Source organism: Erithacus rubecula (genome assembly GCF_903797595.1).
Source record: "Erithacus rubecula genome assembly, chromosome: 1".
Lineage (NCBI taxonomy): Eukaryota > Metazoa > Chordata > Aves > Passeriformes > Muscicapidae > Erithacus > Erithacus rubecula.
Genome location: NC_136658.1, coordinates 69538965 through 69564630, shown reverse-complemented (window position 1 = coordinate 69564630; position 25666 = coordinate 69538965). Strand labels below are relative to the sequence as shown.

General features: G+C 40.7%; 1 protein-coding gene across 3 annotated transcripts; it reads left to right on the top strand.

The window, feature by feature from the left end:
- Positions 1 to 1516: 1516 nt before the first annotated feature.
- Positions 1517 to 25000, top strand: RCBTB1 (RCC1 and BTB domain containing protein 1). Of its 3 annotated transcripts, none has more exons than XM_079319059.1 (12): positions 1517 to 1647; positions 7265 to 7435; positions 8269 to 8419; positions 8874 to 9040; positions 11650 to 11808; positions 12894 to 13001; positions 13880 to 14022; positions 16560 to 16750; positions 19713 to 19839; positions 20301 to 20452; positions 21088 to 21218; positions 24052 to 25000. In XM_079319059.1, exons 2-12 carry the CDS (start codon positions 7292 to 7294, stop codon positions 24190 to 24192), a joined length of 1614 nt encoding a protein of 537 aa, XP_079175185.1. In that variant the 5' UTR covers positions 1517 to 1647; positions 7265 to 7291; the 3' UTR covers positions 24193 to 25000. The 3 variants fall into 3 exon arrangements, with proteins under 3 accessions (XP_079175185.1, XP_079175186.1, XP_079175187.1); XM_079319060.1 differs by lacking the exon at positions 1517 to 1647 and adding an exon at positions 1694 to 2260; XM_079319061.1 differs by lacking the exon at positions 1517 to 1647 and adding an exon at positions 1851 to 1870.
- Positions 25001 to 25666: the final 666 nt, after the last annotated feature.

Below are 25666 nucleotides of genomic sequence, written 5' to 3'. Positions count from 1 at the left end.
CAATGTATTCAGCAGTACTTTCCTGATGCTGGCAATGCAGCAACTTGGCAGGAAAATTCTCTTTTTACCCTGGACCTACTACTGTGCTTTCCTTGTCTCATATTCCAGAGCAGAATTTCTTCAGCAACACTGATTCCCTCTCAGAGCAATCCATCCACACTTGATCCCTGGGTTACTGAAAATGATTTTTCTTTTTTAAAGATTACAATTTCTTCTTTGAATTTAGCTTTTTCTTAAATTGACCACCCTCAAAAAGAGATTTATACCTTCAGTGGGCTTGAGCTCACTGCTTTATGTTTCAGACCCATCAGCTCCCCACTCCCTGTACCCCCCAGCTGCCTTCTGACCCACTGTCAGGGAAAAAAAAGTAAATTTTGAGAAAGGAGGAAGCCATTTCCTGGTCAGTTGTGTTAACAAAGGACTTCTCTTGGGAAGGCCAGTTCCCAGTCTTCCCTTTCCTGGATCCTCCCTGCTTGGTCTGCAGGTGTTGAAACAGGACGGTAAAGGGACAAGACTGCCAATGTTAGGGTCTAGCAGGGGTTTATAGGCTGCCTGAACTCTTTTGAATGAAGAGAAGCACTTGGGTGACTGTGTCCGAAGAGCTTTATCCCTGTCTCTGGGATCCATCAGGACTCGGGCGGCAGCAGAGCCAGCAGAGCGGCTGCCACAGCCGGGCTGGCTGTGAGGAGGACTCGCCTTTCTTCCTCCTTTTAAAATCCCTCTCCGCGAAAACGACCCCAGACTTAATTTAAGAAGTCAATCACACATGCTTAATAGCTACTCAAGCTAATTACCATAGGAATCGGGGCATGGGAGGGGCTGCTATTATGAATATGTATTTGCTTGAATCCTTTGTCAATAAATAGACTGTGATCAGCTGTGATTTTGCAGTGCGTGTTAGAGGGTTACCTCACGCTGTTGCCCAGCGCTGAATAAACACACACTTTCTAACTTTAAACTGTAAGACAGCTTTTTGTCCGTCACAGTTGAGTATCGGTATTAGACCAATACGAATATTTTGGTAAATCAGTCAGCCTCGTCTCCCAGGTAAATTAGTGGCAGGACTAAGCCTCAAGCTGTGCCAGGGAATTTCTTCACAGGAAGAGTGACTGGGCATTGGAATGGGCTGCCCAGGGAGGTGGTGGAGTCACCGTCCACGGTGTAAGGAAAGGCTGGACGTGGCCCTCAGTGCCACGGCCTGGTTGCCGTGGCGGTGCTCGGCCAGAGGCCGGACTCTGGATAGTACCGGGGCCATTCCCAGCCCGCCATCCCCCTTCCCAGCCACCCCGCCGGGTCTGATGGGAATAGCGGGCAAGGGGACGCGTCACGCGCCCGCCGCACCCGCGGCGCCCAATAGGGAGCGGGGAGCCGCCCACGTGACGGGGCGCGCGCGAACGCTCAAGAGGGAGGGGGGCTCCCGCTCCCGCGTCTCCCTGCCGAGTCACGTGATGCGGCGCCGCTCTGCTCCCCCCGCTCCCCGCCCTCCCTGGTCACGTGCGCGGGCGCCGGAGGCGCGCGCGGCCCCCCCGACGGCCGTGAGGGGCAGCGCGAGCGGCGGCCCCGGGCGGGAGGCGCGGGCCCCGCGCCGGGCGGAGCGGGCCGCCGGCAGCGCGCCGGGAGCCCGCGGGGAGCGGCCGCGGGCACCGGGTGAGCAGCGCCCGGCCCGCGCATTCCCGGCCCGTTAGCGCGCCGCGGGCAGCGGGGGTGGCGGTGCCCGTGCGGAGCGGGAGAGCGGAGAGAGGGAGGGAGGGAGCGGGTCCTTGCCGCCACAGCAGGGCTGGGGTGCGGACCCGCACCCGCGCTCTGTCTCGCCGCCAGCCGATTTCCCTCACAGCGCTCTGGAAGGCTCCTACTGCGCGTCCTTAACGTTGTGTGTTCTCACTGATTGTTTTCTTTTCTATTTTCCTGGTTCGTGGTGTTTCGCCGGCTTCCTGAAGCCTGGCCGAGGCAGCCGGCTGGTTGGGGGAAAAAGCAACAACAACAACAAAAAAAAAGGGGTCAGGAAAAACTCAACGCTTTTTGTTTTTTCTCGCCGGCTTTCTCTGAACGTTTACAACGTTTGTTTGGCTTTTTAACGCCCTTCTTCTAAGCTGAAGGGATATTTGTTTTGTTTTGCTTTTTAAAGGAGCTCGCAGAGTTCCAATTTAGAAAGCTCTTGTAAATCAACGCTAAAGGAATTTACCTGTTTTACAAGGAACTTTCCGAGTTCTGATTTAGAAAGTTCGAGTGACCCATTTGTGCTGTCCTCTACTGACGAAAGGTAAAATGGGCTTTAATCGTTCCGACAAGGGGTGGGGTTAAGAGAAAAGGGTACAAGGCGTCATAAATGGAAATGTGTTTAGAGCACAGAGTTTTTTGGGAGAAACTTTAGAAGCTGTTTGGAAAATGCATTCATTCTCTAGTGCCTTTACATGAATGTTTGTCCTTGTATTCTTATCTCTCTATGCGTCAGATTGACAGACAGGTGCTTTAGAAGATGTCTTGTAATCACTGAATGGATTTGTAAAGTTTCACTGATGGCTCAGCAGAGGAAAAAAAAAAAAAGAAAATAAGGCGAAGTGTGGTTGTAATTAAATTTTTGTAATTGGAGGTTTTTTGAGCTGGTTGCTCAAAGCAAACAGGAGGTCTGGTTGTCACCCCTTGTATCAGCAGTTCTTCCCTCCCCTGTATGGCTCATTAAAGTCATCTGAAAATAAATTGTGTAGAGAGGTTTGGAACACATGAGTTTTGTCACAGAAATGTTGCTTTCTGTAAGGTTCGAGGAAAGTAAGTGAAGGCACATGTTTTCAGAGGGTGCAGTCTCTTTGTTGGTATGGGAGAATGCCTGAGTAACATCACTTAGTTAATACGTCTACTTAATATCAATAGTATTGTTAATATAATAATAATATGTTGTTTCCATATTCCTTCTTAACGCTGAAATATGAACTCAAGGCAAATGCAGACTAGAGGAAGATAGATGGGTGTGATGTGAAGGATTTTATTCTTCCTTGGTTAAAGTGTACTTCAAATTAAAAAGGGATTAAGTGTGCCAGTCACTCTGTGGTGTTCTAAAGCTAGATATCCCAGCTTTTGTGTTCTCACTGCTGTTCATAATTCCCAAAGACAATTAGGAGAAATGAAGGCCTGAGCCTGCAGTTTTTCTGTGCAGGAGTAGGTCTGCTCAGCTGGAATAAACTGCAGCATTAGAGCCTGAGGAAAGAGTGAAACAAACAAACAGGCTGTTGTGTTCCAACAGCCTTTGCAATAAGGGGATAATCTTTGAGGAGTTAACTGTGGTATTTTTGTTGCAAAGACAATTGGTACTGTTTTCCCGGTAGGATGTTGTGTTAGGCTATTGTTCTATCCAGCATGGATTTATTTAGCTCAACTATAAACTCTGTAGAGCGGTATCTAAAATAATTTTAACAAAGCGTTTTGTAAACGCTGCCTTTTTTCTTTTTTTTTTTTAAGGCAGGAATTCATGTTTCATGTGCCTCTGTGAATTGGCTTGCAAGCTTTTTATTTAGTAAGCAAATTACTGAGGAGGTGAATGTGTAGGCAGCAGATTAGCACAGAATATTTGAGGGGCCTATTGCTCCAAAAGTGTGTGGCTTTTTAAAATTGGAATCAGATGTAGCTGTTTTCCCCTGATGTTGATGCCTACGCCAGGTCAATTTCTTTTTCATCACAGTATGTGGTTAGTTCAGTTTCCTTTCTTTTACAAGTCACCTTTTCTTGCTTATTTTTAGCCTAAGTGAAATTCAAGGAGTGATCTCTGTTTCTGTGTGGATACTGAGGTTTTTGGATAATTTTGGATATGTCAGAGCAGTGAGAAGAGGTGTTGTTAATGTAAACTCCCTCTGCTGGTTGATTTTGCAGCAGAAATAAAGCTGCATTGTGTTGTATAATTGTTTATCTGCATCATGCAGCAGAAGTTAACAGTTGAGAGGAGGCATGCAGTGTTTCTGAAAACAGCTAGAGCAGCCAGTTTAAGCTCAGAGGTTTTATACTCATAAGGTTTTTAATTGCAGTTAACTTGAGAGCTGTGTGTTGATATATGACATATACTCCTCAGAGCCAACTGAGCAGCACCTGCTGCCTTGCTGCACACAGAATCTGAGCAATAGCTTGAGAGCTATTAACATGCAGATTAAAATACCTTGACTGCTTGGGGCTCCATCTGGTGCACTTGCTCTTGCACAGTGTGTGATGTAGCAGGGTCCTGACAGGAAAAGTAAATAACCTTAGTTCTGGGACTGACACGCTGCAGGAAGGGTGAGTGAAGGACGCTGGGTTTCTCTGTGCTGCTGCTTGCAGTGCTGTGTCTGGAGTCTCCTGGATCATCAGCTTTTCATGGCAAGGATTTGCCCAGAAGAAACTCTGCACATGCCTGTGCCCCCCAGATTCAGGCAAAGGGGGATGAAGTGTGAGTGTGGTTGGTGTGAAGGGTTGGTCATGGTATCACAGAACATCTGCTCTTTTGGAAGGTGTGCAGCACATTTTGCAGGGTGCTAGAATCAACTTGGTTTCAGTTTTGATAACACTGAGTTACTTTACTGACACTTCTGTTTACAGTCCTACATTTAAAAATGGATTGCTCAAATATGTGTTTTTCTCATTGTAGACTTCTATTTTGCCTTCCTATGACTGCTGGAACTTTTATTGGAAAACTAGGAAATTGGCTGGGGTTGTTAAGGAATCTGTCTTTTAGAGAGAATAAAGGTGATGCTTCTACCTAGGTGGAGCATTTGTTTTCTTTGGAAAATGAAGAATGAGTAGTTAAATCAGCTTTTTATGCACAATTACAGTTAAGAAATAGTACTCAGTGTATAAGGTGCAGAACTTACTGGTTTGGGTTTAATTTCTCTCTTAGACAAAAGGATAAAGGAAAATAGCTGCTGTTGCTGCCATTGAAATGTTGAAACCAATTGTTAACAATTTTAAGGATCTTCACCTGTGGTTGGAGTTAATTGCTCATATCTTCAATTTGGGAAGTCTCCTGTGCTTGAAAGCTTTTATCTATCAGTATTAGTTTGTCTGACAAGATGTTAGGTTGAGCTGTGAGGTGTGGGAAGTGCAGTTTAAATTGCATAAGTTTTGAAAGTGCTTGGAAAGGTTTTGTCAAGGAGCAGTGATTGAGTCATACAGAGCAGAAGAGAAGTCAAATGGATTAGAGACCTGGTGCACAGATCAGGAAGGGAGAGAAAAGGCAACACATTACACTTACTACTTTTAGAGCAGAATAAGTTCTCTGAGTGCTGTAAAAGTTGTCAATTTGCTGGGATATTCTCTAGCAAAATAACAAAATAATGTCTTCATGTCTTAACTTCACAAGTTACTTTGAAAATTACTTCAGTGAAGAAAATTGTTTTCTTAATATCCAGGTTAACATGTTTGTGCTTTGGCTGTTGTATATTATATGAGACAAGTTAAATAGGTGAAGTCAGAGCTTCCTTGGTCTGCTCGAAAGAACAAGTAATTTCTGCCTTTTTTTAATTGATTGATAGAGTCATACATTAAAAGATTTGCCAAGGTGAGGTAACAAATCTTAGCAGCTAACTAGCCTATGCTTGTAACTGGACTAGAAATTAAGAAGGCTTAAATGCATCCAAACCTGTTTAGCTGTGTAGAATGTGCTGTGCCTTGGCATCAAGTAGACTCCCCCCACCCCCCCCCAAAAAAAAAAAAAAAAAAAAAAGGCAGTTGTACAAATAAATCTGTTATTACTTTCCTGTCTGGAGATTTCAGGTGTTTTCAAGACCTGCTTCAAATGTGAAATTCAGAGTTAAGTCAGGCTTTTAGTAAGAGAGGTGCCTGTAGAACAGAGCTGGATTTGTTGGCTCAAGGTTATGAAATCTGATAAGAAAGCAACCGTGCCTGAATTTTGTTTGTGTTAGGGGTATTTTTTGTGGACATAATTCCACAGTGACCTCAGTGTTTCTCAAACTTCTTTTTTTTTATTGTTATTATTCCAACTTTTTTTAAAAACTCCCTTCTTCCAAGAAACATCTGCACTGAGTAACAGCTGACTGTTGTTGCTAAATGGCTTTCTGAAGCCAAGTCTTGGTTGTCAGCATAGTTTTGAGAACCAAGCACCAGGATAAAAGCAGAGAGGCTGTGTTGTGTTCTCACTCTTATCCATATCTGGTGCCCAAGCATCATCAAGAGCTACCCTGACTTGAGAGCACCACAGCAAGGAATAGGGGGATTGGGTTGCACTGAAGCAAACATATGAAAAGGAAAGAGCCAAGTGTTGGTGAGAGGATGGCATCTGGGCAGAGAGTGCAGTTCTTACCCATGGAATGATTCCCTGCCTTTTTGATTTCTACTGTTGTATGATGATTTGTCCTGTCACTGACATTCTGTTGAATTCTTCACCTAATGCTCTCCACATTTCACAAAACTTGCTCGTAGCCCTGGGCGTGGATCATAGATTGTAAGTGGCAGAGTCCTTTGGGGTGTGAGTGATGTTATGTGCAGGGTTGAATGCCTCAATAAGCTCTGGATGTTTGTGCTGTCAGCTTTGCTCTTGAGCTGCTGCAATTGTCCTGAGGAAACTGGGAAGAGGGAACACTGGGGAAGGATGGGTTGTGTTCATTGGCAAACATCTCTGTACTCTGCCATGTTTCCGGCTATTAATGTGATCCACCTTGTTTCTAAGTTACAGATTCTGGCAATTTTACTTAATTGCTCTTTCTCTGATATGTTTCACTGCCTAAGTGCACAACTGTGTGCTTTTCTGCCCTCACAAATATTTTTTGACCATAACAGCTTTTGATTACACTGTAGATGGCAGATTTGGGTCATGTTCACAACAGCTCCAGCCCTATTTTTATTTTCATGTTTCTCATATGTATCAACTGCTTGTTTACATGGCATTTGTAACTTTTAAGACTGAAAAAAAAATTCACAAGCGAAAATTTTGTAAATTGGAATTGCAACTGAAATCCCCTTTCAAAATTCCCTCATAATTCTACTCTACTACCAGTGGAAATTTGCTAGATCACAAATTTTTACTGAGTTTGCGTGTTAATCAGCAAATGTTCAGCTGTATTGGATATAGTTTACTTAAATACTCTGCTAAGAAAAGAATCTGTTTTTCTAGTGACTAGCTTTTTGTTCACCTAAATACATGGAAATACAATGACATATTTCATACAGAAAAGAATATTCACTTTCTGAGCTATGCCTTTTTTCTCCACATAAAGGAAATGACATTGTCTATTAATGAAAGCACAAAATGCTCTTTTTAATAAGCTTTTTGGTTTGTTTTTTGTTCCAGCAATGTCCTTATGCTTGTAAAAGCATCATGACACACAGCAGCATCATGGTGGATGTGGGCAAGTGGCCAATCTTTACCTTGCTGTCCCCCCAAGAAATCGCTTCCATTCGCAAAGCGTGTGTGTTCGGAACGTCGGCCAATGAAGCCATTTACATCACGCACAACGACGAGGTGAGCCTGGCGTGGAGCTGGGCAGCTGCTCCACAATCAGCTGTTTGCAGAGTGTTTGGAGATCAAGGGCTTCTCAGAAGCATTATGTGAAATTCCTGTTTTCCAAAACGTGGTGGATGTTTGATTTCTTTTTTTAAGTTTTGTGTGGGACAATATAAACGGACCATTTAGAAACCTTTCACATGGCAAAAGCCAGGATGGATCATGTGCACTTTTGAAGACAGGTAGAATTTAAAATAAAGTGCTGTAGCTTGAAGCTAAGTGCTGACAGGTATGAAGATAGAAAATGAGGCTATGGCTTGCTAAGTAAAAAATACCATGAAAGATTATCTCTGGATTTTCATGTTTTAGAAACTTGTAAATTAGCATAGTGCTGCTGAAAGGAAACAAGCCAGGTGTTCTGGGATGTATTAATGGAAAGGTTTCTCATAAGACTGGGTAGAGAAGGACTTTTTTCCCCCATGCCCTATCAATAGTGGCTGTAGGATGAGCTTCCCACAGTATAGCTCTTTACATGCTTATTCTTTATTTTCTATTTACAAACTGCTTTTAAAGTAAGGTGTTGTCTTCCACTTTTCACAGTTTTAGACTTTTTATGGTGCAGTTCCTGAGAATAAAAAGCCTAACTTCCAGGACTGTACAAATCTGAATAATTCAGACACATCAGTTAACAGCCAAAGTTTCTGTGTGCTGACTCTTGAGGTTGTTAATTTCCATGCAGAATATCTCTGGCCCTTGGAGGTCCAAGGTGAAACTCTGTCCCCAGTTAATGAAGACGTGAGTATTACACATCTGCATAAAACATTTGAAGTGAGTATTCTTTTGTTTTTCAGGTATTTGTTTTTGGACTGAATTGCAGTAATTGTTTGGGAACTGGAGATAATCAGAGCACAATAGTACCAAAGAAATTAGAAGCCTTATGTGGAAAGAAGATCTCCAGCCTCAGTTATGGAAGTGGACCCCATGTTGTTCTTTGTACTGAAGGTAGAAAATTAACATTTAGTATAGAAACACGGGTTAGAGATTTTAACTTCCACTTGCATTTAACAGAAATGGATTATGGTGTAATTGTATTAACTTGTTAACTGGCTAATGTACACTAAGAGGTTCTTGTTGGTCTTAAGTGGAAGTAAATGGATTTTATAATTGGTAAAGTTTCTGTTTCCATTATGTTAAGGTTGCAGCATTTTACTCTGTCACTTATGATGTACTTTGTCTTACCTGTGCACTTCCATTTATTTCCACAATCTAGAGGATATGGTATGATATATGAATATGAAACAAAGTATATAATTTTCTAGCATACAGGTGATTCTTTTAATAGTTTCACTTTTTGTTAACATCCTTTCAATTTCATGTTGGTAGTTGCTAACTTCTTAAAATTCTGTCTTAACCTCCATGGAATTTTCAGCTATTTTCATCACGATTATTTTTGCAGATGGTGAAGTGTATGCCTGGGGACATAACGGTTACAGCCAGCTTGGAAATGGCACAACCAATCAGGGCATTACTCCTGTTCAAGTTTGTACAAATCTGTTAATAAAGAAAGTGGTGGAAGTAGCTTGTGGCTCTCATCATTCCATGGCACTCTCATTGGATGGGGATGTAAGTTGAAACCTGTTCAAATCTCTTAATCTCATTGTTGAAGTGAGTAGTGGAGGTGACCTTGCAGTTTGAACTTCTCTCTGTTTTTACAGTGTCGTTACAAATATAACCTTTTCTCCTGCTGCCTCAAACTATGGTGTCCTCTTCTTCAGAGCAGATTTGAAAACAAAAAAACCCCAAAACCAAATTACTTGCCCCCCACCAAAAAAAACCCAAAACAACCCCAAAAACAAGGGAAATGCAACTTAGTAAACTTTTGTCTTTCACAGGGATGAAGCTAGAAAGATGTGCCATTTAAAGGTGAAATAATGGTTTGTGAGGTGCAAAATGTAAAATATTTGCATGCAGTTGTTAGTTAGGGGCTGTGTTGAGTTTGTATTTACTGGGTTAAAATTTAGTCTGCTTCTTATAGAAATGTCTTGCATTTTCACACTGGTACTGCAAAAGAATGTTGCCCTGCGCACCTCTGAATACCTTGGTGTGTAGCTAATGAAAGAGCACTTGGTTTGTATCCAAGCCTGCTTTATGCTGTTTGTTTACATGGCTTCAGGCTATGTGTCATGGGAAACACATACAATTACTTTCCAGTTATGCAGATTTGACCAATGTATGCACAGCAGAAAATCTGGTTTCAGCTGTGCACTAGCAAAAGAAAAGCTCTAATTTTGAAACCTTTTAACAATGAAAGGGAAACTAGAGTTCTCATCCTGGTAATCTGAGCATGTCTGTGTTGTGGTCTAGTATGGAATAATAGTGCAGAAATAATACCAAGTGTTTTAAGGGTAGGAAAGAGAGATTTGGTTAAGTGGTCTGTGTTTTATCTGAAAGAAGAGCCTACACTTAGGAAAGATTTTGTGCTGTCATGTCTGACTTGGTTAAACTATAGAACTTGATGAGCTTGCAGGAAGGAGAGGGAATTCATGCATTACTTACACTAGAGGTGCCAGCTGCTGTGTGGTAGCTACCTGTGAAGGCCGTGCTGTCTCATGCCAGAAATGTGACATGCTTGAATTCTCAGAGAAAGCAGGGAGATTTCTTTGTGTTAACCATGGAATTGGTATTTGCAGCTGGCTCGCCAGTGTGGCTCATTAATCCATCTTTAATCTTTACTTTAAATCCACCCCTCGTGTACTTTGGAGTAACTTGGTCTGTTTGTACTCTGAGCTTTTACCAGAACTGAGTGCACTGAAAGCAGCAAAATGTGTTAAGCAGGTTTATAGAAAGATTTGGCTGCCAGCCCCCTTGTGTCCTGATACATCTGAAGCCTCAGAGAAATGCTGAAGGTGGAAGTATTTGTGGAAATACCTGGCATAATTGATTGGTATGGTTCAGTTCAGTTTTAATGCAGTGCAAATATTAAAAAAGTATTTTAATAATAAAATTAAGGGAATGCAGACATTCATGCTTCACTGGCACTTCCTTTGGCCTTTTGACCTACCTTCTGAGATTCTCGACCTAAATATTTGCTGTTATTGAATTTAAAGTGTTTTATAAAGCATCTTCAAATATTCAGTAGGAATCAAAGATTCTGCAGTTAGAAGTAACAAAAAGCAAAGAACTGATGCTTTCTTTTGTTCATATTATTCATTGTAAATGAGTTGTGTTGCTGGGAGGTCTTTTGTTCTTGTCTTTGGTGGGTTGGGTATTTTTCTGATGCTGATAGAGGTGTTTGTTTTTATTGACTTTTAATGACTCTTGGTTTCATGTTGCTATAAACAGTCAGCTTCTGGCACCAAAGGATGTGTAGGCTTCTCATGAGGCTACCTGTCAGTGTGATTGTACTGCCAAGCATGTCTGGAAAGTGTTTCCAAGAGGGCAAACTTTTTTACTGGGTGAAGAACCAGGGAATGAACCATCAGAAAGTTTCATACCAAATTGTGGGCATTTTTGCATATAATAAAAGCAGGAGGCACTGAAAAGTGTTATAATTTTTTTTATAGCAAACTAATTCCCTCTCCTCCTGACTTTCAGATAAAAGGGTCTCATATTTTTCCTTGTATTAGTACTAATTTGCCACCAGAAACTTTAAACTGACAGAAATTGTGGATTTTTTTTTTTGTTAATACTGCTGTCTGAGAGAATTTAGCTACTGTGAAACATGGGCTGATAAAATCTTGTTCTTTCACAGCTCCTGAAAGATGTAGAAGAGATATGAGTGTCTTGTAAAAAAAAAAAAAAAAAAACACCTGGTTTTTGGAGTTCTATGAAGAAAACTACATAGCTCTAAACTGGGTAGTTAAACTGTGTCTGGGAAAAAAAACGACTTTCTGGCTTGAATTCCAACATCATGAAATTTTAAAGACAATCACTATGCTTTTGTGTCTTACAGTCTGACTTATATTCAGTATGGAAATATGCTCCTTTTGTTTTCTGTTTTAGTCAGATGCTCTCATTCTATTGCAACAAGTTGGAAAAAGTGCTATATTCCTATTTTCTAAATGAGTCCTAATGATGTTTATAATATTCATCTGTTGAAAATGAACTTTAAGCATTTCAGCTTGCTAAATAGGATGGTTTACCCAATCTGGTGTTGACTATGGGAAGATTGCTATCATTACTATTATTAAGCTTTAAACTGTGTGGTTTTGTTTGTTTGTTTTTATGGACAGCTGTATGCTTGGGGCTACAATAACTGTGGTCAAGTTGGATCTGGATCTACAGCCAACCAGCCAACTCCTCGCAGAGTTTCCAACTGCTTGCAGGGTAAAATTGTGGTTGGCATTGCTTGTGGCCAGACCTCCTCCATGGCTGTTGTAAACAATGGCGAGGTGAGTGCTGCTGCTGCATTCCCTCACTCTCTGTTACCTGAATCTACTCAGTTGATGTCTGAATATGGAGAAATGCTGACAGGGAGTGCTTAGGTTAGGGATGTGTTGACAGAGTTATCCTGACAACTTCTGTGAGACCAGCTGCAGGAAAACCCTGAAGATGCAATCTTTTGATATTCCTTCTTATGGCAAAGACTGTATTGGAACACAATTCTCACCTAGTCTGCAGCTGCAAGAATTTGTCCAGTTGTATTAACCATGTCTGTCTTCATGTTGCAATAGATTATTTAACATAAATTACATTAAATTCTTTTAATTCATTAAACTAGATTATTTCTTTAAAGCATGCACAGTTAAACAGTTAATTTTTCTACAGGGATACATTGACTGATCCTGTTTTTTAAGCACGCTGTTTAATTACCAGCAGCAAACTCGAAGGATTTTTTGAACATTACCCTCCCATTGTGCAACTGTTCCATTTGACTTAAGTTTATGGTGTTTGTCTTGCTTTTAGGAATGAACTGTAACCTCAATTTTACTTCATTTCACCAAACAGAGGGTAGTATCTCCTTGTGAATGGAAGGACTCCAAAGTCTCTGAGGCTGAGATGGGCTTTCACTGTACTTACATGTCATAGTGTGTCCACTGTAACAAAACTACAGGAAGAATTAGAGATAAACTGGAGACTTCCATTTAAACTGATCAGTTCATCAGAATAACTAATCTAGTGTCCTCCTTAGGAAAAAGAAAAGGAAAAGTAATAAGAACAAAGAATGGCATAAAAGTCAAAGTGCTGATGCTATGGGAGAGATTTTGGTGTATTCTAAGTTTATTGCAAAATTTCTAGTACTTCAAAGACATGTTTCTTAGATTCTTTCAAAGGTAAATGCAGAGCAGAGAAATTGAGTACAGTAAGTCATTGCAGTTTATTTAATATTTTTCAACCTTCTCTGTATTGCTCTTCAAATAGCACACAATTTTTTTAATAATAAGTAATTTTTTTTTGGCTTATGCTTGATACTAAGCCTTAAATGCTCTGTATTCCTAGTAAAGAGTGGCTTAATTTGTTTTCCTGGTGCCCTCAGGTTTATGGCTGGGGTTACAATGGCAATGGGCAGCTGGGCCTGGGGAACAACGGGAACCAGCTGACCCCGTGCAGAGTGGCAGCACTGCACAGTGTCTGTGTGCTCCAGGTATGCCCAGCGTGGGACTGAAACAGCACTCCTGCTGCTAGCTCCTGCTGGAACCCTCTCCTTGGAAAATTACACCTGCTTCTAGGCTTCACTTGTTCCAATGCTGAATTTTTTTTTAGCTACAGTGAATTATATTTTGCTTATGCAACATGCAAGTAAGCTGTGAAATATTTGCTTTGGTAAATGCTTGGAAAGATTTGAAGTTAGCTACTGTAACTGCTAGTAAATTATGCAGTGTATACAAATTGCATTTTGTTACAAAGTTGAATGAAATGTGCTAGTCAAAGACAAGAAGTGAAGGCAAATCAGATGTTCAAATTTGTTCTGAGTATTCTAATTCTAGTGCTCTAATTAGCTCTTTAGAAGCAAGGGCAGGGAAAGGCAAGAGGCATAGGGGTGGGTTTGATCAGTGATTTGGTTTACTTTAGTTTGTTTGGATTTTGGTTGGTTTTTTGTTTTGTTTTGTTTTTTTCCCTAGCTAGAAAATCAAACTAAAATTTGGGATTTCCTGGGTTTTTGGGAAGATTCTGAAGTGTTGAATGTGATAAGTTAGGTTGAACGATTGTTGGCTGTTGAACTGCAACTCTCCTCATGACAGAGTACTCATACTGTACAGTATTCAGAATAATCCAGCTCTGAAATACTTTCAGAGTATTGCAAGATGTGGTGAAGAATTTCACTGTTGCTCATGTGAAAAGAAAATGGGTAGAATGCAGTACCTACAGCCAACATACCTTGTGTTAGCTGCAAGTACGTTGTGGTGCTGAGTGAGGAATGCCTGAGATACTTACCATGAGCTAGCTGAAGGTAATGTGTGCGATATTTTGTTTCTCATCTGTGTTTGGTTCAGGAGTAACGCTTTATACATTTACTTACAGATTGCCTGTGGCTATGCACACACTCTAGCACTAACAGATGAGGGCTTGCTCTATGCCTGGGGAGCTAACACTTACGGGCAGCTGGGGACTGGCAATAAAAGTAACCAGCTCAGCCCTGTGCAGATCATGATGGAAAAAGAAAGGTAATCTTGCTGAAGCTCTTTCTGGATTTGTAAACTCTGAGCATGTGTTATGCAGTCTCTAGCACTGGAAGCATGCATGTGTAGGGCTTGGTGGATTGTTTTTCTTTTGCCAGTGTTAAAAATATGGGAAAGGATGGTAACTTGCTGTTTACAATAAGCACTGAGTGCATTTTGCTGACTGTAATGGTTATTGAACACAAGCACACTTTGCGTTTACCTGATACTGCAAGATAATGAATGAATAAGTGTTATACTATTCTGTATATGGTTCATTTGCTTAAAACTGGAGCTATGAAATCAATAAACCAAGCCATGTATTGAGGCCTACATTAAAAAAAAAAAAGTGGGGAGAAAGGAAACACCACCTTTGCAAGAAGTGACATGTGAGGAAAAACTATTTTTGAGAGATTGAAAATGGTCCACCATGAAAACAGAACTCAAATTGCAAGGTTGCTTGAGCTAAGGGCAGTTAGTACCCATTTTTATTACTTGTACCAGCTAGTAGTTAGTAGTTTTTTAGTTTCCTGAACTCATAAACAAATGAAATTAACCCTTGTCAATCCTTTTTTATCACCTCTTCATCTTGCTCATATTTGGGGATAGCTCTTTTGCTCCTGACCTACAAATGTGGACCTCAGTCCCATTCTCTGGGACCTGTACCTATAGGTACAAATTAATGTACCTAGTCTTGGTCTATAGATCTCTTAATTTGCAATCTCCTCTTCACTAGGAAGCATTTCTGCTTGATTTTTCTCCTCCATCTGGGAAGTCATTCCTATTTTTTGGCGCTCCTCCCACTTAGCATTAGATTAAAAGCTTCACAGTATTGATTATGTTTAAGAGCTTAAAAAATAGGGGGTGGAAAGAAGAAAGGAGCTATCACAATAAAAACCACTGAAGTGAGGCTGGTTTGTCTGTGAAGGAACTGATGCTAGCAAAGGAACATAAAATAGTCTTTTTAAAAGCAGTGGAAGAGAAATGTTACGTTTGCAGATAAACTTTGTTTTGCTAGTGATTTATTTAATGAGTGAACCAAGGGGAACTATTGTATTTAGAATGTATGTGAACTGAAGCATGGGGTTATAATTAAACTGGCATTTGTTCAATGAATAAAGGAGGGGGAAAACAGAACTTCTGCTTGGGATCTAAGGGAGAGATAAGTCACTTGCACTTAGTCATCTTGCTTGACTTGGCTTCCTTGGAAACAGTGCTGAATGTGGGTGAGCTGTCATTTCTCATGAAGCACATTACTGCTGCTCCTGATCTTTTAGTTTATGTAATTCTTTTGTCATTTATATTTCATGCTGGCAGCAGTTACTTAGGAGGTTTCATTTGGTGCTGTCTTGAAAAATATTGCACATGCAGCTTGTAAGGAATATTTAGACTTTATTTTGTGTTAGCTTGGAGGAACAGCTGTGGAGGTCAGCTTCCTGAATTTTGGTGTTAATCACATGCTTAACATGTTACCCTGTACATATACTGTAAGTATGTGTACATGTACTATGTGTGTGCTATAGTACATGTTCTGCTGTACTACTGAAGTGTAGTATAGTCTGTAAAAAGAAGAATTTGTTCTGCTGAGAAAAGAAGGTTTGGAGAAGGAAGTAATTTAGCTTGATAGCTCTGATAAAAAGTAAATTGTCCCTAAAATAAATATTCTGTTATGTGTTATGTAGAGATGTTGCACAGAGGTTTATAAGTTGATAGTAATGTCAAAACAACCAGTTTTCTACCTACCAGAAATTGCTACATATATACTGAAAGTGATATAGATTCTTTGAGTTTCATCTTGAAATAATTTTTGCACTTAAAATATGAACGTTGTGCTAAAACTTTTTTTTTGCCTAAAAATCTAACTCTTCTTGGATATTGTTTTCTAAAGGAATGCACATTTTTGTGTGTGTATTCTTAGATTGCTTGGAAAGGTATTTGTTTGTCCTGGTTGATATGTTTCTGGCACAAAAACATGAAATCCTCTGATGTGGTTTTACCACAGAGAAAAAACAGGAAAGCATAGCTTTTATTTTGAACACGGGAAGCTCCTTGTTTTGCTTGTCACATACACAGAAACTCTGGCAATGTCTTTATGGTGTTTTAATTGAACTTGTGTTTCTTCTCAGTCCTTGCAATGTTTCAGATAAGCATCTAGGGATTGCCTGAGCAACGGGAGAACAGAATAGATAAGTGAGCATCAGAAGCTTTAGTATTTTAAAGAACCTTGTGAGGTGGGTGAAAGGACTATGTAGACTTTATTTAAAAACAAGCATAGCTCTTAAAGGATTCATTCCCCTCAAATGAAGCACCATGTTTCACGTTGAATTTCAGTGTTGAGGAAAGTAAGCTTAACAGCAAAATAAGAATTCTGAAGTACAGGCAGCGGGTCAGATCTCTGTCAACCTACAAAAATCATATTAAAAGGAGATAGAAGAAATTTCTTCTTGAGAATAAGTTTCTGATGTGTGTTGGTTTTAAGGGGGGAAAACCAGCTTGATGTTTCTTGACCCTTTTTCCAACATCCGTGTTCCGTGTGCCCGCAGGGTGGTGGAGATCGCCGCCTGCCACTCGGCGCACACGTCGGCGGCCAAGACGCAGAGCGGCCAGGTGTACATGTGGGGCCAGTGCCGGGGCCAGTCCGTCACCTTCCCCCACCTCACCCACTTTGCCTGCACCGACGACGTGTTCGCCTGCTTCGCCACCCCCGCTGTCATGTGGCGCCTGCTCTCCGTAGGTGAGCTCCGGCTCCCGCAGTCCCCGCGTCCCTTAGTGCAGCGTGCTGCTTCCCTGCCAGGCTCCTGTTTCAGGGAGGGAGGCTTGGCAGCTCAGCAGCTCCTTGGTTGTTCCTTCTGAAGAAAACAGTCTATTTCAGCAGCTGGGGTGCAGGGTAGGCTTAAGATTGTTTGCCACTGTACATCCAAAGCAAACCCTGTTTTATCATTGCAGGATGGATGTTGTGTATTTCTTACGGTTGTGTTGTTTGAACTCCAGCTGAGGTCCAGAAAGAAATCCTGAGTCATTTAACAAAACTCTGGGGTTTTTCCCCCCCTTTTAAAACTATTCTTGCTTGGATGATTATTCCTGAGGCTTGTTTTGGTATCTAACAGCTTTGCATTTTAAGTGTCATCTCTAGCTTTCCTCTTGTTAGTATTTGCTCTTCTATGTGGAAATCTCTTCCCTATGTTTTCTTGTTTTGAAAGTAACAGAATTCCAGGCTTTAATTTCATTTGTATCAAGTCTACTTAGTCTGATTTTTCTCAAAGACTGGCAGGCTTGTAAATAATAGTTCCTGTGAAACAAGACTCTTAAATAATTGCTTTTTCTGTTGGAACTTTCTTGTACTGCCTTGGATTACTCTGTGGGATACAGTCTCTGTGTCCAATATATAAGCTTAAACCTTCTTTATTTTCTTTGATTCACATGCCGCTAATTCTTATTTGACCCCAAATAGGATATAAAGGGCTTAGCTTGTACTTCCTGGAAAACATGAAGGTGTTTTCATGTTCAGAAAAATAAAAATGCTTCATCTTACATCTGCTGCCTTAGTTCTCAAGATCTCTTAGGACATCTAATCTATTTTCATATTGGCAGCAGACCCTAATTTTGTTAGTCCCTGTATGAATTGCTTTTGAGGAGTGATGGATCACATCCCGAGTAACTTCTCTCCAGTAAAGTCTCTCAGACTTGGCTATTGCATTTGGCTTGTTCTAACCCAGCTGCTCTGTGATAACTTCTCATTTAGTATGTTGCCACACTTGTAGAGGTCCAGGTAACAGCATCTTGCCTGTAAGGGAGAATTGAGTGGAGTTACTAAAGAGAGCAGATTAACTTTGAGCAGTCTGCTCCTGAGTAAATCTAAGTCTGCTTTTATCCCATTTGTCACTTTCTCCATTATCTAATCCTCTGCAATATGTGCTGGTCTTGCACTCTCTTCCCTCCACCACTTGTGGAGGTCTCATGGCTGTCCAGTCTGTTGCCTTTTGCTAATAGTGGGAGCTGTTTAAATGAGTTCTCTCCCTGGTTTCAAGTTCCTGGTTTTTATGAGGTATTCCCAGACTGAGTGTAGCCTGGTGTCTGACTTCTGTTACCTGCCCTTTAATTCCTCTTAGCCTTTGGGGATTCTTCCCTACTTATTCTGGCAGCCATACTGAATATTTAAATAAAAGAAATAATTCTGTGGGCATTTTAAAATCTCCATTTTCCATATGCATGTTTTCCTTTCCCACCTGTTTGGATCACTTAGGAGTAAATTCTTCTTTTTTCTTATTGCTTTTTTGTTTGTTTGTTTGGGTTTTTGGTGTTTTGTTTTCTTAGGGAGGGCTAACTCTGTGTAAAGGTTATTGTTCTACTTACAGTTACAATGTCTCTGCCAAAAAATAAATCGGACAGTCAGGATTGGCTGTAGGGAAGTACAAATCTGCAACTTTTTTGGAGGACTGAAAGTATTTGGAGTGAAAGTTGATCTGCATAGCTTAAACTAAGCTCATGACCTAGCAAAAAAAGATCACATGAGCAAATGTAGAGGGATTGGAGCATGGTTTAGTTAGGCCAGAGGAGATGCAGTTTCTGTGGGTGATTTGTGTAAGTCAGAGCAGTGCAGGGTCTTCTGTGGCACAGGCATGACTTGCCAGTTCTAAGTAGTTTGTTCCAGCAGTATTTCTTTTTAAATACAAAATAATTTAGTGTCTCTAGTGGTGAAGAGTGGTGTGCAGATTGTATAGGGGTGAACATAGGCAGTCTTGTGGGACACAGGAGGCAGATTGCATCCCATTTAGGAGAAATCCATTGCTTTTCTTTTCCATGCTTCACTTCTTAGATGCCATGTGCTTTGAAACACACTTTCAAGATGCATCAAAATAATGGGTTAAATTAGGTGTTCCAAAACTTCAGAGGCCTTGCTTTACCAAAAGCCTTAGATGACTTGTGCTGCAACTCCTGTATGATTTCTAGAGACAAAGAGTGGGATCTCTGTGCCATAACACTGGTGCCATAGGCCTCAAGAGAGAGAACTGTGGTATCTCTTACTTTAATCCACTTCCCAAGTTGCTGAGGTTCTGTGTCCTTGGTTGTACCTTCAACAGCTCTGCTGTTGGATTTTGTGTTGTTATAACTGACTCATAAACTGAGTAATTGGTGTCAGTGTTCATTCATGTTAATGAGCCTGGCAAAGACCTCATCAGCCTGCAGGCTGTATCAGATCTGCCAGCACAGAAAGGTGACCATGTTTTCATTTTAGGCCCAGCCCTAAAGTGCTGCAGGCCACATCCCCAGTGAGTTCAAGGGTGTTGCAGCATCCCACTAGCAGCACTGTGTGGGTCAGGGACAGAGCTGAGCTGGGCCAGCACGAGCACTTTGCTGCCTGGAGGCTGGGAATGTCATGGGTGGTGCCCACATGGAGATGGAGTTCTCCAGGTACTTCTCTTAGTGCTGTGCTACTTCTGTGCAGTGATATGGAATGGGAACTGCTGACCACTGCTGCCTAGAGCTGTTGTGGATCAGCCCTTCCCAACAGGAAATGCCTTTGGATTCATTAATCCTTCTTATTTTGCTGCTTAAGCCAATGGATCCGTGACATGGATCTGTTTTCCTTGAAACACTCTTACTGAGTTGCTAGCTTTAGTTAGTGATGTGTGTGTTCCATTTAAGATGCTTTTAACATCTCATTTTGTTTGTTTGTTTTGAATTTGTTTCTGTAGAGCATGAAGACTTTTTAACAGTAGCAGAGTCTCTGAAGAAAGAGTTTGACAGCCCAGAAACCTCAGACCTGAAGTTCCGTGTGGATGGAAAGTACATCCATGTCCACAAAGCTGTTCTGAAAATCAGGTAGTGTTCGTGGTTCACACCTCTTATTTGTACACAGCAAACTCTTAGGATATCATCAAGGGGGCAAAAAGAAAATAAGAGGGAAGGAGGGACTCCTAAACCTGTAATAGGTAGCATCCATGTATCCATAGTAGCTTTAAATGAAGTGATTGTAAAAGGGGTGGAAGGGGTGGTCCACATTAATTTTTCACTGAGCCTGTTTTTCCTGGGATAATAAATTCTGTTAAGTTGGTCTGATTGCAATGTATACACAGATGTTTCTGTAGCATGGACAAAATAAGAGTTTTATTTAAATGCATAACAAAGTCTGCAGTGTTAGGAACCAAATGTGGACCACTGGCTCTGATGGGGCATGGTAAAATATTTGTGAGTTTTGCAGAGTGCCCCAAATATGTGTTTTAGGGGGACTGTAATGTAGCATTTGTGTGAACATAGTGTTCCAGATGATGTTTATCTCCTAGGTGTGAACATTTCAGAACCATGTTCCAGTCATACTGGAATGAGGATATGAAGGAGGTGATAGAAATAGACCAGTTTTCCTACCCTGTGTATCGTGCCTTTCTCGAGTACTTGTACACGGACAGTGTGGACCTCCCGCCTGAAGATGCAATAGGTACTGCTGGGGGGCCCGTTGTGTCAGGAAGCAGCAGCCAGAAAAGCTGGGGCAGGGCATGCAGAACAAATGAAGCCTAAATACAGGCTTCTACTCTAGCTTATAATGTGTTTTACTGGTGATTGATTAAGCTGTCTTTAAAATGCTGTTGTAGCAATCTTAACTACAGCAAAAATGGTGTGTATTTAGAAATAAACTATGAGCAGTTTGGTCAAGGTTGGGAGGGAAACTATTTCTCTGGGTGAAAATGCTTGCATATTTTACTAAATTGAGTAAGTTACTGTTTGGCATACCATCAAAGAATCTCAATAGATCTGATGGGAAGGAAACTTGGACAGCAGAGCAATTACAGCAAGCTCTAAGTCAAGCCCATATCTTGATAATTGTAGGGTTTTTTTTGTTGTGATGCCTGCCACTAGGTATGCAAGTCAGTAGGATACCTTCCATATTTACAGAGATTAACAGGAGTGCAGAATGAGCTAATAAAAAGCCTTTCTTTGCCTGTAATCTGCATTTTATGAATAGTAACCTATGTGGAAAAAGCCCATTATAGAGATACAGAGCTTTGCAGGAGCAAAGTTGAAAGAGCAACAATCATTTTACAACTGACTGATATGATGGTGTTTTAATTGCAGGGCTTTTGGATTTGGCTACTTCATACTGTGAAAACAGACTGAAAAAACTGTGTCAGCACATTATCAAGAGAGGAATTACTGTGGAAAATGCATTTTCATTGCTCTCTGCTGCTGTCAGATATGATGCAGAGGTAAACTTCTAAAGTTTAGTCTCTTAAATGGGTGGCTGCTTCCTGACTTAAACCGTGGAGAAAAGCAGCTGGTTACATTTTCGTATAAGCTCTCTTACTTTAATACTATTTGCCATTTTCAGAATTTGAGAATGTTGGATTTTCATCTCATGGCAAATACAGTTTTTGTATTGCATTTTTAATTGTTGTTTTTCCCCACAAACCAGTACTGGGAAGGTGAACTAGTATGCAGATATTTCTGAGGATGGAAACACTAACTCTGAAACAGAGGGGAGGGTTTAAATAGGAAGAAAAAGAAGTAACATAATGAACAGCAGGCTTTTAAGCCTTAAGTTACTTATTTATAAGGCTGTGTGATGATGTGGTGGTAGGTTGGGGACTGAGTGCATTTGGGATTTTTTGTTTTGATTGGTGGAGTGGGGTTTTCTTTTTTGTTTTCTTAGGTACAAATACACTTGCAGTTTTCAGAGTGTGCTAATGAAGTGTCAGGATAAAAACTGCTTCATATAAACATTGAAGACAGAACAAGTGTGTTAAAAGGGGAGTGAACCTCCTCACTATGAAATGTCTGTCTTCACTACTAGACCCCTAACATGCTGCTTTAGGAACTAATTGGGAAATATTCCTGGGCTTGCTTTAGCTGTTTGTGTTCAGTTGTATCTGTGCATTGTGTTGGCAACTTTGCAATTGGTTGGTTTTGAACTTGCTACTTACGCTTCTAAAGCAGTTTTTTGGTACTCAGTAAATCAACTTATTGCTTTTTTTTGTACTTAATTTCCAGCAGCTGGCACGCAGGTTGCCCTAACTTATTTAAGAGCCTTGAAGTGTGTTGCTTATTTGATAGATCTTATGCAAAGGCAGTTTACAGGCTGTTACTGTCTGTAGTGCCTTCTGATCTATTGTGATGTCTTTAACAGAAGTTCATGAAAAATAGGAAGATTCCCTTATTTTAGTCTCCAAAGATGGTTTGCAGGATAGGTCTTTGGTGTGTGATTCTGCTTGTAAGGGCTGTAAGAAATCCGGTTACTTTGCCTCACCTGTACCTCCTTAGCTAAGTGAGGCTGGAACCAATGCTGCTTCCAGGGGAGAATGGGTGATGCTGAGGGGCTGGGTGTTAACAAAAAGTTGGGTTTATATGCTGCAGTGCTGGCAGGGGGCTTGGACTTGCATGGCTGATGTAATTAATTCACAGGGGTGTGTGCCTGGAAGACAATGTTTAAAAGAAGCTGCTTCACTAATTTAAAATACCCCCATGACATGAAACTCTTGCAGTTTCTTCTGGTGGCTGACATTAGGTCAGGGCTAGTTTCTCATTGTAGCTTTTAAAATAATCCTTAGCTGTACCTTGTGCCTTCATTCACGTTAGTCCATATTAAGTACAGTTTGATGGGAGCTCATCCATCTGCAAGTGAAACTCAGCCTTTCTTTTTATACAGAACTTTAGATTTTCCACAGTTACTTACTAATACTACAGTAATTCTGTTTATTGTATGATTCTGTTGCATTGAATTGGAATATGATTTTTTTAATAAAGCAGTGCAAAATATTGTAATGTGTATGATGTAATTTTCTTTAAAATGCTAGTTAATTCTGCTATTAAAAAAACAAACCATCAGTGTTCAGTTCTAATAAGCTTGTCTTTTTTTGTTGCACAGATGCCACACAAGTCAAGATCTGCAGCTTCAGAGTGCCTGGTTTTAGGCCAGGATATATTTTTATATTATTGTTGTGTCAAGAACACACAGAGTTGCTCTAGTTTCAGTACTGACCTTAAGAGAAAACATGAATATTATTCAGTCTTTCATACTCATGGGGCTTAGAGAGCTCTACGAGTTTATGCCTTCCTGCAGTGCCCAGTCTGCTGAGCAGCCAAGGAAGAGTGTGTTCTTACATGTAGAGTCCTACAAACATCTAACAAAGAAATGAGAATAGCGTGGGGAGTTGCCCTTTTGCCAGGGCTGCAGCATCCTCCTTAGAGCAGCTTAGATCTGCACCACAGAGCAGATTTCCTCCTCAAAGGAGAGTTGGAAATAATCTGAGTGGGAAGTGTTCTGTGGGGAACCTTAGACTGACAAGGACTGTGTCTTGTGTTCTTTAAGGCATCCTCTCTGTCTGACATCACCCGGGTGCAATGATGGTTGTGAGGCTTTTCTAATTATTGCATGGGAGGTGCTTCCAAGTAAACTCAAATATCCAGAGCTCACTGTCTGCAAGAATTGCTGTGCTGCACTGTGATCCAGTGCTGCTTTTGAATCACATTTGAGAGACCTGTGAAGTACTTTGTAGCACAAATCTGTTTCTAATGCACAGAAAGACCTTTTGCCTAATCTGCTGTACAAACTATCCAGTCAGGATACACGTACACTGAGCCTGGGGGCATAAAACTTCAAGGCTGTAGCTAAGCCCTTCAATAAGCAGGAAGGAAGTCAAGCAACCTTACAAATAGATTTGTTTATATTGTGAAAGAGCTGAATTTTCTTTATCCACGGTCTTGGTTATGTATCATTATTCCAAGATCCCCTATTTATATTGGAGTTTCAAAGTTGTCAGAGAATGCAGAAACTCTTCAAGTGTGAGAACTTAAAATATATATTGCTCAGAACAGCTGTTTTTTGTGGCTGCTGCTATATAGTGAGAAACAAATTTTGGTTACTTCCCCTCATAACTGCATTTACATAGTGACTGTTGGGGGGGAAAACACTGAGAACCACTGGGTCTGTTTGTCTAATTCACTGCAGAAATAAAAAACAGGCATTTGTGCCTCAATGAAACTTTCTGTGTTTGAAAGCAAAGATAATAACTTGTTCTCTTTTTTTTTTCTGCCCCTTTTTAGGACTTAGAGGAATTCTGCTTTAAGTTTTGTGTCAATCACTTGACGGAAGTGACACAAACTACAGCATTTTGGCAAATGGATGGTCCTCTGTTAAAGGAATTCATTGCAAAAGCCAGTAAATGTGGAGCCTTTAAGAACTGAAAAATTGAGGCTGTAAGTCAAGGTGTTTGTAGGGTTCTGTTTCCAGCTGCAATGTAACTGTATGGGTCCAGGCAAGTGTTATGTGCTGTCTTCCACCACAGGACCTGAAATGCCACAGTGCAAACAAATATTTTCAGTGCTCAAGAGTGAACTGTTGTAAAAATGTCAAGCAAAATGCTCACTTGCATTTAAGAAACCCAGATGGTGGAACCAACTCAAGCTTTCAGGCAGAGAGGAAATGCTGCAGTGTGCAAAGAATTCTGGCTGGTGTTCTGGACTTGCCTTTCCAGCCTAGGAAATCTCTGTTCTAGCACCACCTGCTCCTATTTCAGTTTACTGTTTGGGGTTGGAAAATAGTCTGACCTGAGCCACTGAATGATGTCACTTAAATCATTAACTCCCTGGGATTATAGAGGTGCAAATGGCATGGTTATCTGTTCCTGCTTTTGCATGATTTTGAATGAATTGGCCATTTGCTGTGTGTAATTAACCAAGTGTATCAATGCTTCAAGTGTGCAAAAATAATGTATCCTCAAAGTCTACACAAGTGACTTTGAAGAAAGGAGTTACTAGGAAAACTAATTTGAAGTAAATCTCTATATTTGGGTATATTTTAATATAAGTTGTAATGTGTACCTTGTATAATCTGTTCAAGCAATATTTATAATGCTTAATGGAAATAATTCCACTCTTCAGTGACTTCAGATTACGTTGCTTCCCTTGGAGGCAGGAGGGAAAGCTGTGTGGGGTTTTGCTTTTAATTATTCTCTAAATTTAAACTACATGTAATAAAATCCACTTTTTTGTACCTCTTCACTAGCAAACTTTGGATTTTGAAGAACATTGCAAGCTTTTTGTGCTACATACAGCATCTAAGTTGTTTCATTTTAAAAATCTCATCAAAACAATGAAGGAAAACCCAAACAAATAAAGCCAAAACCCAACTCACCCCATACAATGAATCTTGCTGATTTAACTGTGCCTGACAAAATACCTGTGACCTTGATTTCAGAAATGAGCAAATTTTTTTGTAGGCACTAATTTTAGACCTCAGTGATTCACTCTATGGGTCTGATATTTTATACTATGGTATCCTGAAGTGGCTGTAACCCTTCAAATGGTATGTATGGTTATATTTATCATTCTTACTGTGTTTAATAACAGAGCTCCTTGTTAACGCTGTTTTTGTTACGCTGACACTCAAGTCCTGATCTTGGGCAGTAAACTGGTGCTGTTTCTAGGCCCAGAAGGGCAGCAGACTTGAACTGTGTAGGCAATTAAAATTGCTATTATTTTGTTGAATCAGGCACACCTTACAGTTCAAGAGCTCCTTTTGAATGCTGTTATTCTGTGCTTCTCAATCCCCACCTTCCAACAGAACAAGCTCAAGGGAGGATTTGCGAGTGGTTATGGAGAGAGTACAGCTGTTGTAACAGGATGTCACATGTGTCACACCAAGTGCTGTTTGCCTGTG

Bases quoted from the DNA above. Each gene is read 5' to 3' on its own strand.
- RCBTB1 (XM_079319059.1), top strand. From the start codon at position 7,292: ATGACACACAGCAGCATCATGGTGGATGTGGGCAAGTGGCCAATCTTT. The intron at 13,002-13,879 runs GTATGCCCAGCG...ATTTACTTACAG, and splicing joins ACAGTGTCTGTGTGCTCCAG to ATTGCCTGTGGCTATGCACA. The intron at 19,840-20,300 runs GTAGTGTTCGTG...TTTATCTCCTAG, and splicing joins AAAGCTGTTCTGAAAATCAG to GTGTGAACATTTCAGAACCA.